Here is a 19,893-nt window from a genome sequence, read left to right as displayed (position 1 = left end):
CATGCAATACTTTTTGGCACGAGACAGTGGAATAGATGAAGCAGCAAGGGGCATGCCTGTCTACGATTCAAACACGGCTGTCAACTGAAGAAAGAACGCACAACCTAAAAGTTGAGAATTATGTTTATTTGGCGGACATTCTGAGGACTTCAAGCCAGTGAGACAGGACTCTCAGGTCTCATGGAGGTCCATCCATGTTGCTGCAAATGGCGTTATTTCATTCTTTTTTAATGGCTGAGTAATATTCCATTGTGTACATGTACCACATCTTTTGGACTATTGTGATGATCAAATGAGAGAATCTTTTGTAAGAACTTTGTAAATTGTAAATTGCTAGGCAAACACGAAGGCTTCTTTTTTTAAATTTTTATTTTATATTGGAGTATAGTTTATGTACAATGTTGTGTTCGTTTCAGGCATACAGCAAAGTGACTTAGTTATACATGTACATATATCTATTCTTTTTCAGATTCTTTTCCCATATAGGTTATTACAGAGTATTGAGTAGAGTTCCCTGTGCTGTACAGTAGATCCTCACTGATTTTCTATTTTATATATAATAGTGGTTTGCATATGCTAATCCCAACCTCTTAATTTATCCCACCCTGAGGGCTTCTTATTGTAATGTACATATGTGTGGATTTACAAGTTGTTAGCCGTGAGGACCATATGCCATCTTCCACTTCATTGGCTCATTCCTTCATGTATTCATTGAGTTCATATGCTAAGGACCTGTCCTAGGTGTTGGAGATACCAAGGTAAGATAGACATGATCTCCAACATCAAGGGCAGTCTAGAATGCCTGAGAATTCTAGGAATATCTTCATATCTGTGTCTTTTTAGCTGCTCTTAGAATATAATCAAATTATTTTTTTAAAAAAACTCAAAATGCCTTTCTAATTTCATTTTGATTCTTAAGTTGTACTGTACTTAAGATATATTTTAACCAGAAAAACAACTTTGTCCATCATGTACTAACTTTCATTTTAAAATGTATTAGTATTTTGAGATTGGCACGCTAATTTTTGATTGAAGACACAAATTCCCTGAAGGGTAGAGAAGGGACTCCTGCTTAGTGTGGTCTGTACTCACTTATTAGTGTGAGCATGTAGCTGTGACGCTAACAGATGATCGATCTCCTACAGAAGATTAGTGTGAGGGTCAAATGCCATTGAGGTCGAAATCCAACCCACGTGGAAGCTGCTTGTTAAACAGGTAACTGTTTTCATTTATTTTTGAAAATAAACTCCTGTTTTTTCCTTTTTTCTTTCTAGTACTCAAAGAAATCGATGTAGACGAAAGTCTGTGTTTTGTGCAACTTTTTTTTGTTATTCCCAGTGACTTTAGTTTATGCCTTTCCTGTCTATTGAGGTTTTCTTTTTTATTATTATTTCAATAAATATATATTTTTTATACCAGTAATTCTAACTGGTCCTTTTCAGTAACCACTTGTTTTAAATTCAAATCCCTTCCCAGTGTGAGGGACAGATTCCCGTTTCATACTCTCCTGTTTGTTCGTTTTGTTTTCAGTGTTTTATGGTGGTTGTGATGGGTGGGGGGAGTGGGGAGGGTTGTTATTATTTCATGATCTCTTCGAGGATTGAAAAAGGATTATTTTGGTCTTTTTCGTACTGTTCTATCACTCTATTATATCCATTTTCTTGAGAGTGACTTCTTCCTTGGTTGGTGTTTTTGTTTGTTTGTTTTAGAATATTTTCTCTGTATGCTTCGAAGTTATCGCTTTCGGTAAGCTCAGCTTGGGTGGGACTTTCCCTTCTCCCATTTCTCTTCCTCTCTGTGCTCACTCTCCCTTTTTGGTGGTTCTTATTAGTCCCCATGTGTCCCCAGTTCAGAACTAGGGCCTGTGTTGGGGGTTTGTGCTCTGTCCCTTGGGGATCTGTTCAATGCAGTCCCCGAGCCAGCTTGGGGCTTGGCCAAATTCACAGCTGCATCACCAACTTGTCTCTCCTATTCCTCCCTCTGCTGGTGAACCCTTGCTGGTTGTGACTTTTCTCAGCCTCTGCTCTGGGGCAAGCCTGGTTTTGTCCCCTGCCACTTGTGGGACACTTATTCCTCCTAGCATTGAGCTCCTAGTCATTGATCTCCAGTCCTTGTATGAAAACCAACAGACTGATCAATCAGTCCCCCCTCAGTGCTGCATGTTTCTGGTCTATTTCTAATCCACAAAGATGGTCATTTGGGTTTTTAACGTGACCATTTTTTTTAATACATTTTTTATTAGACTTTTTTTTAGTGCAGTCTTAGATTCACAGCAAAATTGATTGGAAGGCACTGAGATTTCCCCCATACCCCATGCTTCCACATATGCACAATCTCTCTTACTATTAAAAAAGCAGGATGCTTTTTAAACATCTTATTCAAGTACATTTTCAAATTACCAAAGACTCTTTCAAGTGTCAATTTAGTCTATTTTGAAAAGAGTGTTAATATGTTATTGCACTTATGAATTAGGCCTTTAGTAGAAACAAAAAAGTAAAACTATGTCTTCACATTTGGTTTCAAAAGAATATTGAATAAGGGAACTAAATTAAATGGTGTTGTTTCTTCTACAAGAAGTATTTAACCAATTTTCTACTGAGTTTATACAAACTCAAAATCATATTATCTCAAATGTGTAATATACAATTAAAGCATTTTATGCCAAGCAGACAGAAGAGCTATAATTTGTAAGAAAACATGTTGCAACGGAAATTATAAAAACGTTAAGGAACACAAGCTTCTTTAATGTACAAAATATATCCAAGAGTTTAAGAAACTTTTAAGATGTGTCCTATTAACTTATTAACCAGATGTCAGTTCATTTTTAGGACTAAGGTAGAAGTTTATTTAATATATTAGAGAATTATAGAAAGTAGAGGTAAGAAAAAGTGGCAGTGGTTTTAGGTACTATTTCATCTAATTCATAATAATTATAAAGAGCACTTCACCAAGAAAAGAATCCTTGCTTTGCTCAGATGGACTCTTTATTCAAGCTGTGTGTAGGTCATGTGACCTTCTCTAGCTCCCTGGGGTTTGCCCTCTCTTCTATTATTATTAATAGTGAAGTCAGCAAGACCAAAATGGGGACAGTTGAAGGAATTTTAAAAGTTGAAGATATTATTAACAGACCAAAAATACCTGCATGGATGACCATCTTTGGGGCTGGTGACAAATTCTGCCCATGATTTTCACTGCATCTTTGGATAAGACGTTTCCCTTCCCTGGGTAGGACCTTCCCTCTTTGTTCAAGGGAAGGTCCATGCTGACTCGACTGATTCTCAGAGGATCTTACTAAGACCTGTGACATGAGAGTATGTTATTTGTAAATGAATGACCTGGATAAAAGTGGAATCTTTAATTTTCATTGTACAACTTGACTACATTGGCAGCATGTGATTGCATGAAAAAGAAACCTGCAATAAAAAGGGGGAAGGGTAAACTGTGACAAAGCGAGAGAGAGGCATGGACATATATACGTAAGGTAGATAGCTAGTGGGAAGCAGCCGCATGGCACAGGGAGATCAGCTCGGTGCTTTGTGACCGCCTGGAGGGGTGGGATAGGGAGGGTGGGAGAGAGGGAGACGCAAGCGGGAAGAGATATGGGAACATATGTATATACATAACTGATTCATTTTGTTGTGAAGCAGAAACTAACACACCATTGTAAAGCAATTATACTCCAATAAAGATGTTAAAAAAAAAAAAGTTCAAAATTGAAGTTTGTTTTTAAAAGAGTCTGAATCATGTGTCTTCTCCATTGTGGGTACATCTGTTTAAAAATGTAAATTGTTAGATTTTGTTATTGGTCAAATATTTTTGAAAATTCAAAATAAATAAGAATGATCAATTTGTGGGCATGGCTCTGAGTGCTTAAAATAAATTTGCTTCTACTATATCACATTTTATGTGCTTGACATTGTCTCTACTGCAATTAATGGAGTTCTAAGTGAATTCTATTGTTGTAAAAATGGAAGAAAAATATCTATAAAGAAATGACATCATCTTGACTGCCACTATGGTCCATGCAAGTGACCCAGATGCTCTTTTCATACCTTCATAGGTTTTAGATCTATGCTACGTGTTTCAAGCCTTTACCCTCACTTTGTGGCTGTCTCAGGGTTACATCGAATACTCAGTGGCCATCATCATCTGTTCTCTCCATTGTCTTAAGCGTGTACGATTTGCGACAGGTAAGAACAGAAAAAGTAGCTGGTTTCTATTTAGCTTCTAGCTGCACAAGAAGCCAAACCTATGGCCTTTCCACTGAGAGCAAAGAGTTGCTTTGTTAAACATAAGTCATAACAAGAGAAAAAGCAAGGGCTTACTAAATACGGGACCTCAGGAGGAGGGCTTCAAGAATACCAGGTAGATTTAAACATCTTTGCAAACTCTGATTATCAACTGATGGCTGCACTGAATACAGTGTTTAGAAGGACTTTGAGGCTGTGTCTGAGCATGGTGGGAAAGAAAACAGTGATGGATTAATGATGACAGCATAGTACCTGTCCGTCTCTCTTACCATTGCTGTTCATCTTATAGCCATTTAAAATCCTCCTTTTAAAGAAAAAATCAGTCTTATAAATGGTATACCAACACATTCAGAAGTGGAATCTAGCTGAGTATTACTTACCACAGCCTTTCTGAATCTCATTTTCCCACAACATCTTTCTAGAAAATGTTCTACTACTTTGCTTAAGATGCATCAGGCTAGGGCTTCCCTGGTGGCGCAGTGGTTGAGAATCTGCCTGCCAATGCAGGGGACACAGGTTTGAGCCCTAGTCTGGGAAGATCCCACATGCCGTGGAGCAACTAGGCCATTGAGCCACAACTACTGAGCCTGAACATCTGCAGCCCGTGCTCCGCAACAAAAAAGGCCGCGACAGTGAGAGGCCCGCGCACCGCGATGAAGAGCGGCCCCCGCTTGCCACAACTAGAGAAAGCCCTCGCACAGAAATGAAGATGCAACACCGCAAAAATTAATTAATTAATTAATAAACTCCTACCCCCAACATCTTCTTTAAAAAAAAAAAAAAAGATGCATCAGGCGAAATTATGAGGCAACATCCAAAGGGTGTCTCACTGCATTTGTTGTATATTTTTGAAAACTTGACTGTGAAATTGGCTTTTTAGACACAGGAAACAATGGTACTTGTATCCACCTGTCAACTCTATTGAACTGTTGAAATCGCCTAGTTTTCTCAAACTTCGTCCTTCATCTAGAGAAGAGGAAACTAAGATTTCCAGGGGAAACAAACAAGGGAGCTTGTTCAGGTCATAAAGTGGGTTTGTGACAGAGTCAGGGCTTCTGGCTCCTCATAAGTGAAATTCTATTGCACGTGCAATATTTCCTTAGCAGAAAGCACTTTCCAAAGTAGCACATAGCTGGGGAAGAAAGTCAAACCTACGTGTGAGAAGAGAGATGAATTCTAGCTATCAGCAGAGTAAAGTCTGGGCCCATGTCAGTAAGGCAGATGTGGAGGCTTTTAAACAAGCCCAACTGAAAGAGATCTTTTATTTTTACTCTATTTCAGTCACTCAGCAAATATTAGATCTAAGATTGGCTTTTTGTCTGGTTTTAGATGCTACAAATTTTGAGCTATGAAGTGTTTGATGAGAAATGAAAGAAACGCAATATGTATATAAAGAGTTAGAAAACAGGACCTAAAAATGAAAAGTTAAGTCAATGGAGACACTTTGAGCTAGAGAGTGAGGACTAGAAGGGCTTTGTTTTATTTATTTATTTGTTTTGTTTTTTGGGCTTTTTTTTTTTTTTTTTTTTTTTTTTGCGGTACACGGGCCTCTCACTGTTGTGGCCTCTCCCGTTGTGGAGCACAGGCTCCGGACGCGCAGGCTCAGCAGCCATGGCTCACAGGCCCAGCCGCTCCGCGGCATGTGGGATCTTCCCGGACCGGGGCACGAACCCGTGTCCCCTGCATCGGCAGGCGGACTCCCAACCACTGCGCCACCAGGGAAGCCCCCTTGGCTTTTTCTTTTTTAAAAAAAATTAGTGCCTAGTGCGTTTCTTCATGAACAAATTTAAATCACAAAAATATTAACAGTGATCAGTAACCTGCCTCTGATGATGACAATTCCTTTCTGTCTGGCTGCCAAGTCAGGGGGTAGAGTGACTGTCCTTCTGGTGAACTCTGAGCATTTGAACAAAAGAAGGAAAATAAACACCAGGACAATAAAAGATCTGGCACTTTCTGCTCGGCCACAATAGGAAAGAAATTATCATGTCCCAAACGTTTACCTTTGTCATTTGATAGAGGTATGTAATGTGAAGCCCCCATATCAAATTTCTAGTTCCTGGGTTTTGAGAAATCTTTGTTTTAATAGAATATCTAATTTGATACCTACGAGCCACTCCTATGCTTTCTGGCTGATGTCAAACCTCAGTGAATACGGGTCTTCTCCCATGTGCTTCCCTCTATTGGGAATACATAGACCCACAATCACCTGAGTATATCATCGCAAACCATCTCAGGGTTCTGAGGAAAAATACAGAATGCTCTGAGGACTTTGGCAGGGAGATCTTATCTAGTCAAGTTAAAATTCCCCGCTCACTACTCCTACTTGTGTTACTTGACACTATTTGTTACTTGACACTTTAATGGTCACCTTCCTTATTTGTAAGAGTGTGTGTGTTTGTGTTCAATGTTATAGTCAAGAAAAGTAAATGAAACAATGCATCTGAATTACTTGTGTTCCTGGTACCTAGTAGGCACTCATCAAATGTTACCTTTATTACCGTTATGGCTGTTGCTGTTTTTATTACTGTTCTTGGAGTGGGGAAAGTAGATTATGGAAAGATGGGAGGAGGCACAGAGATTGAAGGGAGGAGGGATAACTCGAACAAGAAAGTAGCACAGGAACATCCCAGGACAGGGCTTCTAACCACCACTGACTCATTTATTGTGTGGCTCTGGGATCTCTTTTCTCCTCCCTGGACTCACTTTGCTCAGCTGTAAATAGTGGAGGTTAAACTCTGTCTCTTTAGGTCCCACCTTTTTTAGGCTTCTATCATTTTGCCAGGGCCACCAATAAGGCATGAAAAAAGGGCTCTTGGAAACTTCAAAACACTAATAAGAAACTTTCTGGCCACTGGGAATGTGGGAGCACGTTTTGGAGACTGGAGTCAATTCCTACAAGACCCTATTAATTTTGGACTAACTAGCCACATAGACTACTCAGTCAGGATGTGGACAAATAATAGAAACCTGTTTAAACTCCCTTAATCACAAAAGGGATATGGATTATAAATATGCACCAGTAGCTCACGAAACCCAAGATCATGAAGTACAGATGGACTTTACTGGGGGCTGGACCCAGGAACTTGGGTTACTCTTCCCAGTCTCCTATTCTCAGACAAGTATGGAACGAAATACACATATTCTGGGGGCAGTGCTCCACCACTACTCCTCTCCTCTGAAAACTGGGTGTACCCAGAGCCCAGAGCTGACAGCCCACAACTGGTTTGTTCCATGTGGCTTTCTCCTTCCACTGGCACAGCTAGTTGGAACAGGGGGCACCCGACCAGTGGAAGCCAATCCATCAACAGGCGTGATGGTAACATATCTTTTTGCCTGAGATCCTGGAATAAAGCCTTGAAGCTGCTGGTCATACTCTGTTAGGAAAATGATCTGAAAAATGACGTATAGCCAGGACCAGGGTGGCCACTTTTGATCCCTGTGTATGGACAAGCAAAGAAAAAAAAACTTCTGCAGAGAAAGAGAGGAAAAGAGTGAACCAAATACACAGTGAGACACAGAGGTGAGCAATACACAGTCCAGCAGAGACAGAGTCACCTGTTCCTCACAGCGTTTTCTGTTCCTGTTCAGGAAACTTCCTTGGGACACTTGGCTGTACTTCCCACCCTTCGGTTCCTTCCTAAGACATCCCTGCATCCTCATATATTCTCATCCTCTGCTTAAAGCAGCCTAACAAGTTTCTGTTACTTGCAGTCAATTTGTCCCAAGGAAATGTGGTGCTACTGTTTGATACATTATGCTCCCCTAGCATGTTTCCACCTATGTCTCCTGACTTAGATATTGTCTCTGTCCTACACAATATCCATCTGTATCTTTATGACAAATTTCCGTGTCTCTTTTAAAATTCCTTTACAATGCCCATGTCTTCACTTGGAACTCAGGTATCTTTCTTTAAGGAAACCCCAAATAAATTTAGAAATTCCAGTGGAGGAGTAGGGGAAGTGTTGTAGCAAAAGTTAGGTTTGATTCTATAGGCCAGAGGGCAATGTTCCAGTGAGAAAATTACTTGAGATTCCTGAGTTCCTAAACTCTTACCTTAAATCAAAATATCTACAGAATAAGAGGAATTTACACTTTTTAACAGTTTCATAACAGGTGATTGTTATGCATTCTAAAGGCTTAATTAACAGCTGTTGTTACAGAGGAACACACCAAAGGCAAATTCAAGCACCAAGATCCCAAATCTATCTATTTATTTATTTATTCATGTCATCACCAGCTGAACGTATTTTTCACTCTTTTTACTCTATCAGATGCACGGAAGTACAAGTTTACATGGAGATTTATTTAGGTATTTATTAATTTGTTTTATCAAAACAGAATTGTCCTATGTGTGTTTATCTGGAACTTGCATTTTTCACCTTACAATATATATAATGGCCATCCACCATTATAAACAAATAATTCTAAATCATGTTTAAAAATAATGATGTGATATTCCATAGTATACCATAATTTATTCAAATATTCTTCTCTTTATGGAAAATAAGGGGTTTCTTCTCCAATTTTTGCCACCGCAAATATGTTGAATTAAACATAACTACAATATAGGGTAGCCTTACATATTAGTGTTTGCAACCCTTTTTTCAGCAAAACAATCAAAACCAGGCTGCTGAATCAAAAGATATGTATGTTTTGGATATTAATAAATACTGTAATATTATTTTCCCCAAATGAAATAATTCATTCTCCTATCAGCAACATATGAGAATATTCATTTTCCCAGATCCTCACCAGCATTAGGTGTTATAGCTCGACATTTAAAAATTTCAATCTAATACTTTTTTTTTAATTGCATCTCATTGATGTTTTAATTTACATTTCCCTGACTGCTAGTGAGATTAGACACACACTTTCCTTTGTCTAAAAGAGGTTTGCATTTTTATTTACTGTCTGTTTATATCCATCATATAGGTGGAAAAGTTTTATTTTTTAGTCTTTTTTCTCTTGAGCTTGACTTTTGCTAGATTTATAAAATATGTCTAGTTAAATATGTTTCTTTCTCTTTATGGCTTCTGGGTTTCTAGTTTTGCTTATAAAGTTTTCCTCTTCCAAAACTGGATATTCTTTTTTTTCTATTTGTAATTTTCTTAATATTTATTTTAAAGTCCTTAATGGAATTTAAACATGCAGATTCCACACCTTAAAGAATCCCTGAATGCCTTTACTCAAAATAATGACTGGCACGAGAATTTCAGACTTGATGGCAATATTGCAAAAGACTTCTTTGAAATGATGACACTAATTCCATTAGCAGTTAGCATTTGTTAATAAAACCTTAGCTGACCCAACCTGCAAGGCATCTTGTAACACTATGCAAAATGGGCCAGTTTCCTGAAACTGTATCTTTGCAGTTTAAACCACAAGTCCTCAACAACTAATATCTGTTTAGCACTACAATTTGCAATGGACTCTGACATTTATAATGAATGTGCTTGTATGAGGCTTGGCAAGCTGTGAAATGATACACATATGATATATCCTCCCATCACCGGAGAGGGAGGGACAGGGCCAATCAGGGGTGTAAAGTGACCTGCTCACACTCACCCAGGAACGGCAGCTGCAGACCTTAATCCCAGGTTTCCTGACTCCAAGTCAGGTCGCTGTGCCATTGAGCAAAATCTCAAAGTAACCTGTGAGCTTCCTGTGGCAGTAGATGAGGTTTCAATAATTTTATAACGAAAAGTAGATTTGGGGAGGAGGCTGGCAGGAAGGGAAGAAAGAGAGCATCTACTGCCATCTCCAAATCATGCTAAATAAATACATGTTTTTGAGAATTGCAGGAGGGGAAGTGTTGGCAGAAGTGGGATAAGACATCTTATCCCACTTATCATGCATCTACTCTAGCCCCAATTCGTGTCGCACAGAGAGGTTAACCCTGCCTAAGCCAAGAAGCACCCCGTTGCAGTGCAGTCCCTTTCTACCACGTTTGGTGCAGGTATGAGTGCAAACCTTGGCACTCAGTTGCATTTCCGTGGAACTGTACTGGCTCCACGGGCGGCTGCTGGCAATAGCACGGAGAGTATCTGGCCTCATTCAGGACTGAGCTGGGCTCAAGAGACACCTGAGTTAATGCCCTCATTACTCATCTCTGGAGGAAATCCAGCCAGAGCAAACACAAGGACACACAGCAACAGATGCCAAATAATAACAGTATGCAAATTAGCCTTGGAAACGGATCCTGGTCCCACCGAACAGGGACTGGAGCAAGCAGAGGGGGCCTAATGAAAATCAGGCAGCGAGCTTCGAAATCATGGCAAGCATCACAGAGCTGGCTTTCTCCTAGCTGGTTGGTTGTCATAGAAACCTGTGTTTGTAGAGTTTCTGAGTACATTAGCTCAAAGAGGATGCTTATATTATCCTACTGTAGTGTTGCTGGGAGAAATAGAATAATTCAGTTCAATTAAATAAATATTTGCTGAGGATCTACTACGTGATACACCACAGGGGATACAGATAAATACATAGTCTCATCCTTGAACCTCCTGACTTAGAGGGGAGACCTGACAAGAAAACAGACAGCTCTAATGGAGTGGGATCTATACACTAACACAGGTGGAAACACAGTGAGCAGGGCAATTAATTCTTCCTGGGGGTGTTAAGGACTTATGGAGAGGAGATGACATTTGAGCAGGACTTTATGTGAAGGATTAGAAAGAGTTGGCTAGTAGAAAACAGGGGTAAACATCCCAGGGAATAGCTCGAGTGAAGGCACAGAAGCACGGCAGTTTGCGCGGAATGCTGAGCCTGATGAACAAATCCAGCTTTACGCCATCGTGAGTTTTGAGAATTACAGTCAAGCACTATTAACTCATACTTCACTTCCAAATGTGTTATCATCCTTTTAAGCTAAGTTGAAATTGTATGACATTGACTAAGAGAGTTTGCTAAGGAAGAAAATAACTTAAAGAAATTTGTAAGGAAGGATGTTTATCTTCTTAAAGGGCAAAAGCTGCTTTCAAGCACTTTCAGAGAACATATTCATCAACAGAAAAGCCTTTAGAGTCGGATGAACCTGGTTTCATTTTGACTTTAATACTTAGTAAGAAAATGATTGTGGGCAAGTTACTTTAACATTTTCAAGCCCCTGTTTCTTTGTTTTTGCTTTGCTATATGTACTTTGGAGGTGATATAGCATTTTCATCATAGAATTATCTTGAGGATTAAAAAAAAAGCAAGCCATCCATTCCAAGTGCCTAAAATAGCACCTGGCACATGGTGACTGAATCAAGTTCTAAACTGTTTAAAAATAATAATTTGAGTCATTTGTTATACTCTGGGTATTTCTTCTATGAAGCCTTGGGGGTTTTGAATAAATCTCTGATATGCAAAATAAATCATGTCATTTTAGAGCTTGAAGGGAAGTTGTGAATAATCCAGTTCAATGTTGTCTGTTTACAAAGGAAGCAGCTAACGTATAAGGTGAAATGTCTTATGTATGGGTATCTGGCTAGCTAGTGGGTAAGCCTGACCCACCACAAACCGCTTTCTCACTGTCCCCCACCATTTAAATGAATGCCCCAACAGGCGAGCCTCAAGGAGTCAAGTTAGGGCGATGAATATGTGCCCAATATCACTTCTTCCACTCAACTGGTCCAAATAATTGAAGTTTAGCTTTTCATGCAAAACTGAAGTAAATAATAAATAGTTCTATATAAATATTAACACTGAACTCATTGTGTTCTCTCGAGAGGAAAGATGCATAACTGTGTTGGAATGCTTGTCTAAGCCTGATGAGATTTATAACATTAGACATCATCAACAAAACAGATAAAAATAATTTAACATCTAAAAAGACGTTTTACATTTGAATTATGTTAAGCTGTGTCTAACCATGTTGACAGTATTCAGACCTCTTCTACTTAGAGTTATCTGAGTAACTGACATCCATGCAGAGAGGGGCAGTGCTTTCCAGGGTTGCCTCGGCTGGTCCAGCTTTGTACTCCCTCTGGCTCGTGGCGCCCCTGACAGTCAGTTTAGAGAACTCTGTGGACCACATCCCTTCTCACCTCCGTTTTCCTGTCCCCTAAGTCATTCTAGCAGATGCTGCCTCCACTTCTCCAGGGTGCTTCCATTTCCTCTGCTTTGTCAGGGTCCTATCTCAGTGAATTCCACCTCAAGTGAATTTTTCCAGCTGATGTACTCAGACAACTGTTTTGTTTTGTTTTTTAACAACAACTTTCTTATTAATCATCGACACTCACTGAGCTCTTACTATAGTAATGAATACTATCCAAAGGGTTGAGTAAAATAAGATAAGCCTTAAGTAACTTAAAACAACTGTATAAAATAGATACTGCTGGGGCTTCTCTGGCGGTGCAGTGGTTGAGAGTCCGCCTGCTGATGCAGAGGACACGGGTTCGTGCCCTAGTCCCACTTGCCGCAGAGTGGCTGGGCCCGTGAGCCATGGCCGCTGAGCCTGTGCGTCCAGAGCCTGTGCTCTGCAATGGGAGAGGCCACAGCGGTAAGAGGCCCGCGTACCGCAAAAAAAAAAAAAAAAAAGATACTGCTATTATCTCCACCTTTGGATGAGGAAAAGGGAGTTATACAGGCTAAATAACTCATAAGTGGTAGCACCAGGATTCCAAACGGAGCAGCATGACTCCAGTCTGCAGAATTATCCAATGTGAAAACCCACCAGTTCATACAGGAGGCAATGGCTGTTCCACTTACGATCAAAATACAACCTAAATATTCACAGGCTCTTACAATGGAAAGCCACTTCCGGTTCATACTCAGCTTTGCTTTCTACGGACAGGGTAACAGAGGCACAGAGAACGGGAGTGGTCTCGTTGCTTTTCTTCAGTGTAATCATGCATCCTCAAGAAAGGAAGTCTCGGTTCCTTGGCTTGAGTCCATGTGGCAGTGACTGTGCATCATCTTTCTTGGGATTGAAATAGCATTAAACTAATGAGCATATTTGCTGCTGTAAGTAGGGAGTTGAGTGAAGTAAGCGTTGAGGGGGGGGAACGGGAGCATGGAAAGTAGACTTGAGTCTTTCCCCAGAGTCAGTTTGGCTGTGACAGTAGGTTCAGCATTTACTGTATTCAGATCAGGTGGTTTTCCGGATATGGAAATATTAGATATTTAAACACTGACTTTGAATTTGTAGCAAAGTTAAGCTGTACAACCTTGTGGAGGATCACAACAAAGTCCAGGTTACAATCATTGTAAAAGGCAAAGGTAAGTGATGGGTCCTGCCGTCGCCAGCATCCTGGTATTCAGAGTGGAGTCAGTCTCATTTGTTTTATTGGTCAAGGAGAAAAAGTTTTTTCTCATTAAGCTGAGGACTGGAGCTAAGGTGAGGTAAACGAGGCATCATAGATGCAAACTTTAAGGAGGCAAGGTCATGAGAATGCTGGCCTGTACCTGCGGGAGCCTGAGTGAGCCCCTCGTTGAATTCTGTACCCTACGTACCTGGCATGCCTCACCCTGGTCCCAGCCCTGATTGAACCATGTCTGTCCAATGTCTGATTTATTTCAAATTCCTTCTGTCCTCCATATTTCACTTACTGGAATGTTACTGGGTAAGCCTTCTTAAGGCTTTGTGATTTCCCCTACTAACGATCCCAAACAGACCTTGCATCGTATATTTCAATCTGTTATCTGGAGCCCAGGCCTGCATAAGGCTTATAGATGGTTGGCTGGACATTTGGCATTGGCTCTGAGTTAGCCTGGGCTGGGGTGGCCATGACTCTCAGCAACGAGTAGCTGCACTCCTGGGCAGCAGAAGTTGTCTGGAGTGTTTACATAGGCCCCAATCCAAGAACAGATTGTGCTACGGGGTGTGGGGGGAATGGGGAGGACGGTCAGGAACCCAACCACAGAGAGTAAGAAACAGCAAAGGGGCATTCCTTCATTGACCAATGCCACCGAGTGCCTTCGGTGGGCAGAGCGCTGTCTCAGGCACTAAGATCAAGATGGGATACTTGTTGCTGAGCAAATCCTTTGCCATGGCCCGGGTATCAATTCCCTAATCCTGGTTCTCTGGGAATCCGCAGTGGAATGGAAAGGGGCTGGAGCAGGTGAGCATGCAAGGGTAGCTCTTGGCCAACAAGTTGATAAGAGTTCTCAGTTGTTTTAATTGTTAAGTATAAACAGGAAAAGTTCAGCTAGTCATGTAAACTTTGCCATTGTATAGGTTTGCAGGAGCTAGAGTCCCGTCTCTTGGTTCCCGGAGATATTCTTATTCTTCCAGGAAAACTTTCATTGCCATGCGATGCTGCTCTGATTGATGGAAGCTGTGTGGTGCATGAAGGCATGCTCACGGGTAGGCAGTTGTCACGATGCTTCCTCTTTCCTTCCAACAGCCAGGCCAGATGAGCAAAGCAGTTCAGTGTACACTTACCTGCTTTATACCAAGGCTAAGGTATTGAGAGATAGATGAGGAAGACACACCCAGACTATTCATGCAGATGGAAACCATATATGCAAACAGGAAATGTTTAAGGATATAGGAATCAAACCACAAGACACATGAAACTAGAAGAAAAGACTTCTACAACATGGGATCAATTCATTGCCTGATGAGTGGGATGAATAGGGTGCTCTGAGTTCAGAGGAGTGTCAGAACATCATACTGTTTGATGCACAGTCTCTTCCTAAATATACGGATAATTTATACTCCTGTACAAACAAAGCACAGCCTTAAAACCATCACCTCACAATTGGCAGGAAATAGAGATTTTATCCAGCCCTGTACTCTGTAGATGGAAAACCAAGCCCCAGCTTTCAGTGGGAAGGAGGTTGAGCTGAACATTCCAGAAAGGCAATAAAATAGTTCTGTTCTCTAGAATCATGTTTCCAGTTGATCTCGCTGAGCAGAAAAGACTGGTTTTCTAGTTATGGTTTGAACTATCCTTGTCCTCATTTATACTTTGTACAGTCCATTTGAATTTGGGTAATTAGTAAGGCACTATTTATAAAATATTCTTCAGGCAAAAAAGAAAATACACAGGGCATCTTAATGAGAGAAGGAGAAACTATATGGCACCACAGAAATAGAAAGTATTGGCCTACTGTGCTTGCAGATTATTGCACTTTTCTGTTTCCAAACGGTGTAAAGACAGGAAAAAAAAAAACCCCACACACGCACAAAACTTTTTTAACATCACCTGAACATAAAGAGAGGCATTCTCTATTCTTAAATTGTTCGACACAAGTAGATTTCACATGAAAAAATGGGTCTGCTTAAATTAAAATTGAGGCAGGAAAATGTAGTAAACATAAATATGTTCAGTATAATTACAAAATACCCCTTTAATGTGTTAAAATCAAACTGCCTTGTAATGGCAGTGATGAGAATTTGCATACTGATCATATCTTTCATCCAGAATGTTGCCATCGTACCCTAAGTATAAACCTCAAACCCGAGAAAACTGTGCTCTTCACTCAGAGGCAGCAATTGTCTCGTATTCCCAGCAGGCTGCCAACCAAGAACAGCATCCCTCACGGCGACACAGAGCATGGCAGTGAGAAAACAGGGGAGGACACACAGCAGGGTTTACTCCCCTGGGTCTGCTGACCTGGGCGACCGTTCTTGTCCTGATTCTCATGAAAACTCAGAGTGTCTCAGAGAAGTAGGAATGGCAAAAATACCGCCTTTTAACAGATGTGCAAAGTTGACCTAAAATGACCTCAAATGGTCAGTGGTTTTTCTGAGGGTCTATTTCAGGAAACATAAGGTCACCAGCATTTATATATATGTAACCTAAGTACTGATCAAGTCAATTTTAGAAACAGACACATGAAATGGAAATACATCTATTTCTTTCTCTTTAACTTCTTGAAATAGATCTAAGTGCCAACACGCTCTGAATACTTTCTTACACATCCTGCCTAGATCCTCTCACTCACGTATGTATTTGTGGAAAGGATCCTGATTGAGCAATCAGGTTAGGGTTAGATTCCTGAAACTACAACTGTATTTCTGGGCATGTGTCCACAAATGTGACTCAGGTAGTTCCCTATGTGCAAAAATAGTCCTTTGCATATACAGAAGTCTTTATTTATGTAGGAAGAATAGCAAATACTCCTAACATCTCTATAGCAATTTATATTTTTAGAAGCAACTTTTATACCTCACTTCATTGTAACATAAAACAAATTAGACTAGGAACTATTATAATACCCCATTTACAGATAAGGAAACTGAGGTGAAAAGAGACCAGGGTTGCTCATTTAGTGAGAGAAAAGTCAGAGTTGGAGGTGGCATTGGCTTTCAGACACGAGGGACCATAGGCGTGAGGACGATGATTTGAGGGTGGGTTCAGCCACTGCCTTTGTGTTTCATCACCTTTTCCTCTCTCCTGGTTATTCCCATTCATAGCACATACCCAGTGTGGGATTTTTCCTGCTCACCTTCATAACCTCATCCTATTATCATGAGCTCGGCTGTGCAAGAAACATAACTTTATTTTACACTTCATTTTTATTTTGGCTCCAAATTTGGCCACCCTTGAAAGTATGCGGCACGAAGTATCTGGTACAAGTCAGGCGTCCCCATCAATTAGCAGGACCTCCCGACTCTGGTCTGGCTACAGAAGTTGCATAAGGCACTGCTGAGGGGCATCTGGTCTGGGGCTCACTCCTCTTTCTGTTGCCTCACACCACATGGACCTTGGGAAGCATCCAGGGCCTATCTACCTGGAAAAGGAGGCAGACCCAGGTGAAGTTGCTCTCGGTTTCTACACACTTCTAGAATGTTTCCATATCCTAATTTCGTCTAGGCCCCTTCTCTCAAAGACACACGATATCTAAGTTTCCTTTAGATTTTCTTCCAACTCCCAGTCCAGGGTTTTGTTTTGTTTTGTTTTGTTTGGTTAGGAAAGTAGTAGAGGAAAGGCATGGTGAACAGAAAAGCTTTGTTCTCACTCTCAGGTGGTCGCTAAAATCCATTATCAAATTTATGAACGACTTTTGAAACTCAAAAGCTAGTCCTCTGTCTTTTATTTCTGCCTCCCGAGACAGTGATCCCCTTCAAGATTTAGCTCCTCACGGAAGGGTCAAGAGGCATAAGGGAATACCTTATTGCCTTACTGAGGGGCAATTTTCTCTTGGTAGCAATAGCTAATTTTTCTTAGTTCTCGTATGTATATGTACGAGGCACTTTGCTAGCATTTTACATATGCTATTTCATTCAAGCTACAACTCTATAATGTGGGAGAATCTGAGGTCCAGAGAGGGTAATTTATTTGCCTAAGGTCACACAGCTTAAAAGTGGTGGAACTGAGATTTGAATTCATTTGTTTATTCATTCATTCATTCAGCCGACAAATGTTTATTAGCCCCTGCTATGGAGCAGACACTCTACTAGGTGCTGGGGATACAACTGTGAACAAGGCAGATTTCTGCCCATATGGAGTTGACATGCTAGTGGGAGAACAGAAAACAGGAAAGTAGGTAAATTTCCAACAGCTATAAGTTCTATGAAGAAAATAAAACACCTAAACCCAGGCATATTGTCCCCAGAGCCTATGCTTGAAACTACTGCTCCTCATTCTCTTGGGGAAAATTATGGGGGAGAGGGGTAGCATTCACTCTGCCACAATCCCTCCCTTCTCCCTCTACTCATTAGAGTTAATGATCTATTTGAATAGTATGTACAGAAGTATGTACTGATCTGAGTTGGACACACAGGAATTTCCCTAAGTGGTTATTTCACATTTATATCCTGTCAGACAAGCTTAAAATCAGTGGATAGATCAGATCTTTTCCTCTCTTCCTTTTTCCCTTTCTTCCTCTCTCTCACTCACTTCTTTTTTTTTTTTTTTTTTTTTTTTTTTTTTTTGCGGTATGCGGGCCTTTCACTGTTGTGGCCTCTCCCGTTGTGGAGCACAGGCTCCGGACGCGTAGGCTCAGCGGCCATGGCTCACGGGCCCAGTTGCTCCACGTCATGTGGGATCTTCCCGGACCGGGGCACGAACCCGCGTCCCCTGCATCGGCAGGCGGACTCTCAATCACTGCACCACCAGGGAAGCCCGGTAAGCCTTTTTAATAGCATAGCTTTCTCAAGGAGCTTAACCTAACTAAAAAGGGTTTCCTCTAAGTCCCATTATTCTGAATCAGTGTCATCCAATAGAGATTTTAGGATGATGAAAATATTCTATATACTACACTGTCCAACTTGGTAGTCCTTAACTATGTGTTCATTGAGCACTTGACGTGTGCTTGGTGTAACTGAGAAAATGAATTTTCAGTTTTATTTCTTTTTAATTAATTTAAATTTAAATAGCCACATGTGATTAGTGGAAATTATATTGAAAGGTGCAGCTATCAAAAGCTGCAAAGTTCACGGCTCCTTTCACCACTTGGATGGGAGAAAGAGGTTACTGCATGTATGACATTTGTGATATCCGAGGCCAAATAGCTTCAGAGAAAATACATGTTTCTCAAGCCTGATAGGATGGGGAAGATTCAGTCAATCAGATCAGAAAGCGGGAAGAATATACTAATTTGAGTAAGCAAAATGCAAAGGAAGAAAAAGCACACAGGGTTTCTGGAACAAGAAAGCGATTTAAAGATAAGTCTAGCAAGTAAGATTAGATCAGACTGCAGGGCATCTCGAATGCCATGCCTAGAAGTTTAGACTATTTGAGAGTGTTGAAGTATGTGAGTGTGTACATCGTCCAGGGAATACCCAACATACCATACAGTCAATGAGTTGCCCTGTGTTCTTGTTAGGCTCTGAGATGAAATTAAATGTCTCCTTTTACAGAGCTGTGTACTGAATGGATCTCCACTTCCCTCTTTAAGCTTCACGATGTCTGCTTTCATTTGGATGTCTCTCTGAATAGTTGTAATGGCTGTAGAGGAAAGGGTTGTGATAAATGACCTCTGAGGTCCTTTCTGGTGCTGAGATTCTGATTCTGTTATGAGCCATGCAGTCTTTTCTGTAAGATATGCTGGGATCTTAGCACTGTGGGCGTATAGGGGAGACTAAAACATTGTGAATAAAAGGATCCAAACACAGGTATGAAACTGGGGTTGGGTGGCCTCCTGACAATGCTCAGCGATGGCATAGAAATGTTTGTGTGTTGAGTTGGGGAGAGGCAAAGACAGTCACAAGAATTTCTAGGCAATGTTCATGCTCAAACTTGAGCTCTGCACAGTCATTTCAATCTGAAATTGGCTCCCAGGGAGCATTTCTAGGGGAAGGGAGGGCAGAGGAGGCCAGGGAACGTTGGCAATGGGAGAATGGAGCTTGGAAAGAGGGAGGCAGAATGTCGAAGCCAGTGGGGCTGGAATTTGAGGCAGTGTGCCGGTTTCATCTGGAGAGCAGGAGAACCAAGCAGGAAAACCAGCAAAAAGCCCTCTCCTATGGACCAGGAAGCCCTGGCAGTGGATTGGGTATGAAGGTTTCTTGGGGAGGACTCAACATCCAATACACACCAAAGCAGTGTACTCATTGCACACCCCATCTTCTTGTAGGTCAGAACCTGTGGACCTGTTGGCTGCCTCTATCTGCACTGGCTCAGCATTAGGCAGGGATGAGTCCTCAGGGTTAAAGCTCCTCTGTGGCTGGGATTGGGAAAATCAGGGAATGATGGATTTTGCAATAAACTAGAATTGGCCCAAAGATGTATCTAGTAGCCATTGCTACTGAACGTGGATCTGTGTTTCC

At 41.0% G+C, this 19,893-nt stretch overlaps 1 protein-coding gene across 1 annotated transcript in view; it reads left to right on the top strand.

The window, feature by feature from the left end:
• The window catches only part of ATP13A5 (ATPase 13A5), a 98,456-nt gene that overhangs the window by 18,165 nt on the left and 60,398 nt on the right, over window positions 1-19,893 (top strand). The window contains 7 exon segments of the mRNA XM_065875837.1: window positions 1,146-1,215; window positions 4,061-4,149; window positions 4,151-4,190; window positions 11,811-11,817; window positions 13,389-13,454; window positions 14,413-14,541; window positions 19,552-19,619. Coding sequence (XP_065731909.1) covers window positions 1,146-1,215; window positions 4,061-4,149; window positions 4,151-4,190; window positions 11,811-11,817; window positions 13,389-13,454; window positions 14,413-14,541; window positions 19,552-19,619 — 469 coding nt within the window.

Source organism: Phocoena phocoena, chromosome 4, assembly GCF_963924675.1.
Source record: "Phocoena phocoena chromosome 4, mPhoPho1.1, whole genome shotgun sequence".
In the NCBI taxonomy this organism is placed as follows: Eukaryota; Metazoa; Chordata; class Mammalia; order Artiodactyla; family Phocoenidae; genus Phocoena; species Phocoena phocoena.
This window is presented reverse-complemented; position numbering and strand designations above follow the sequence as displayed.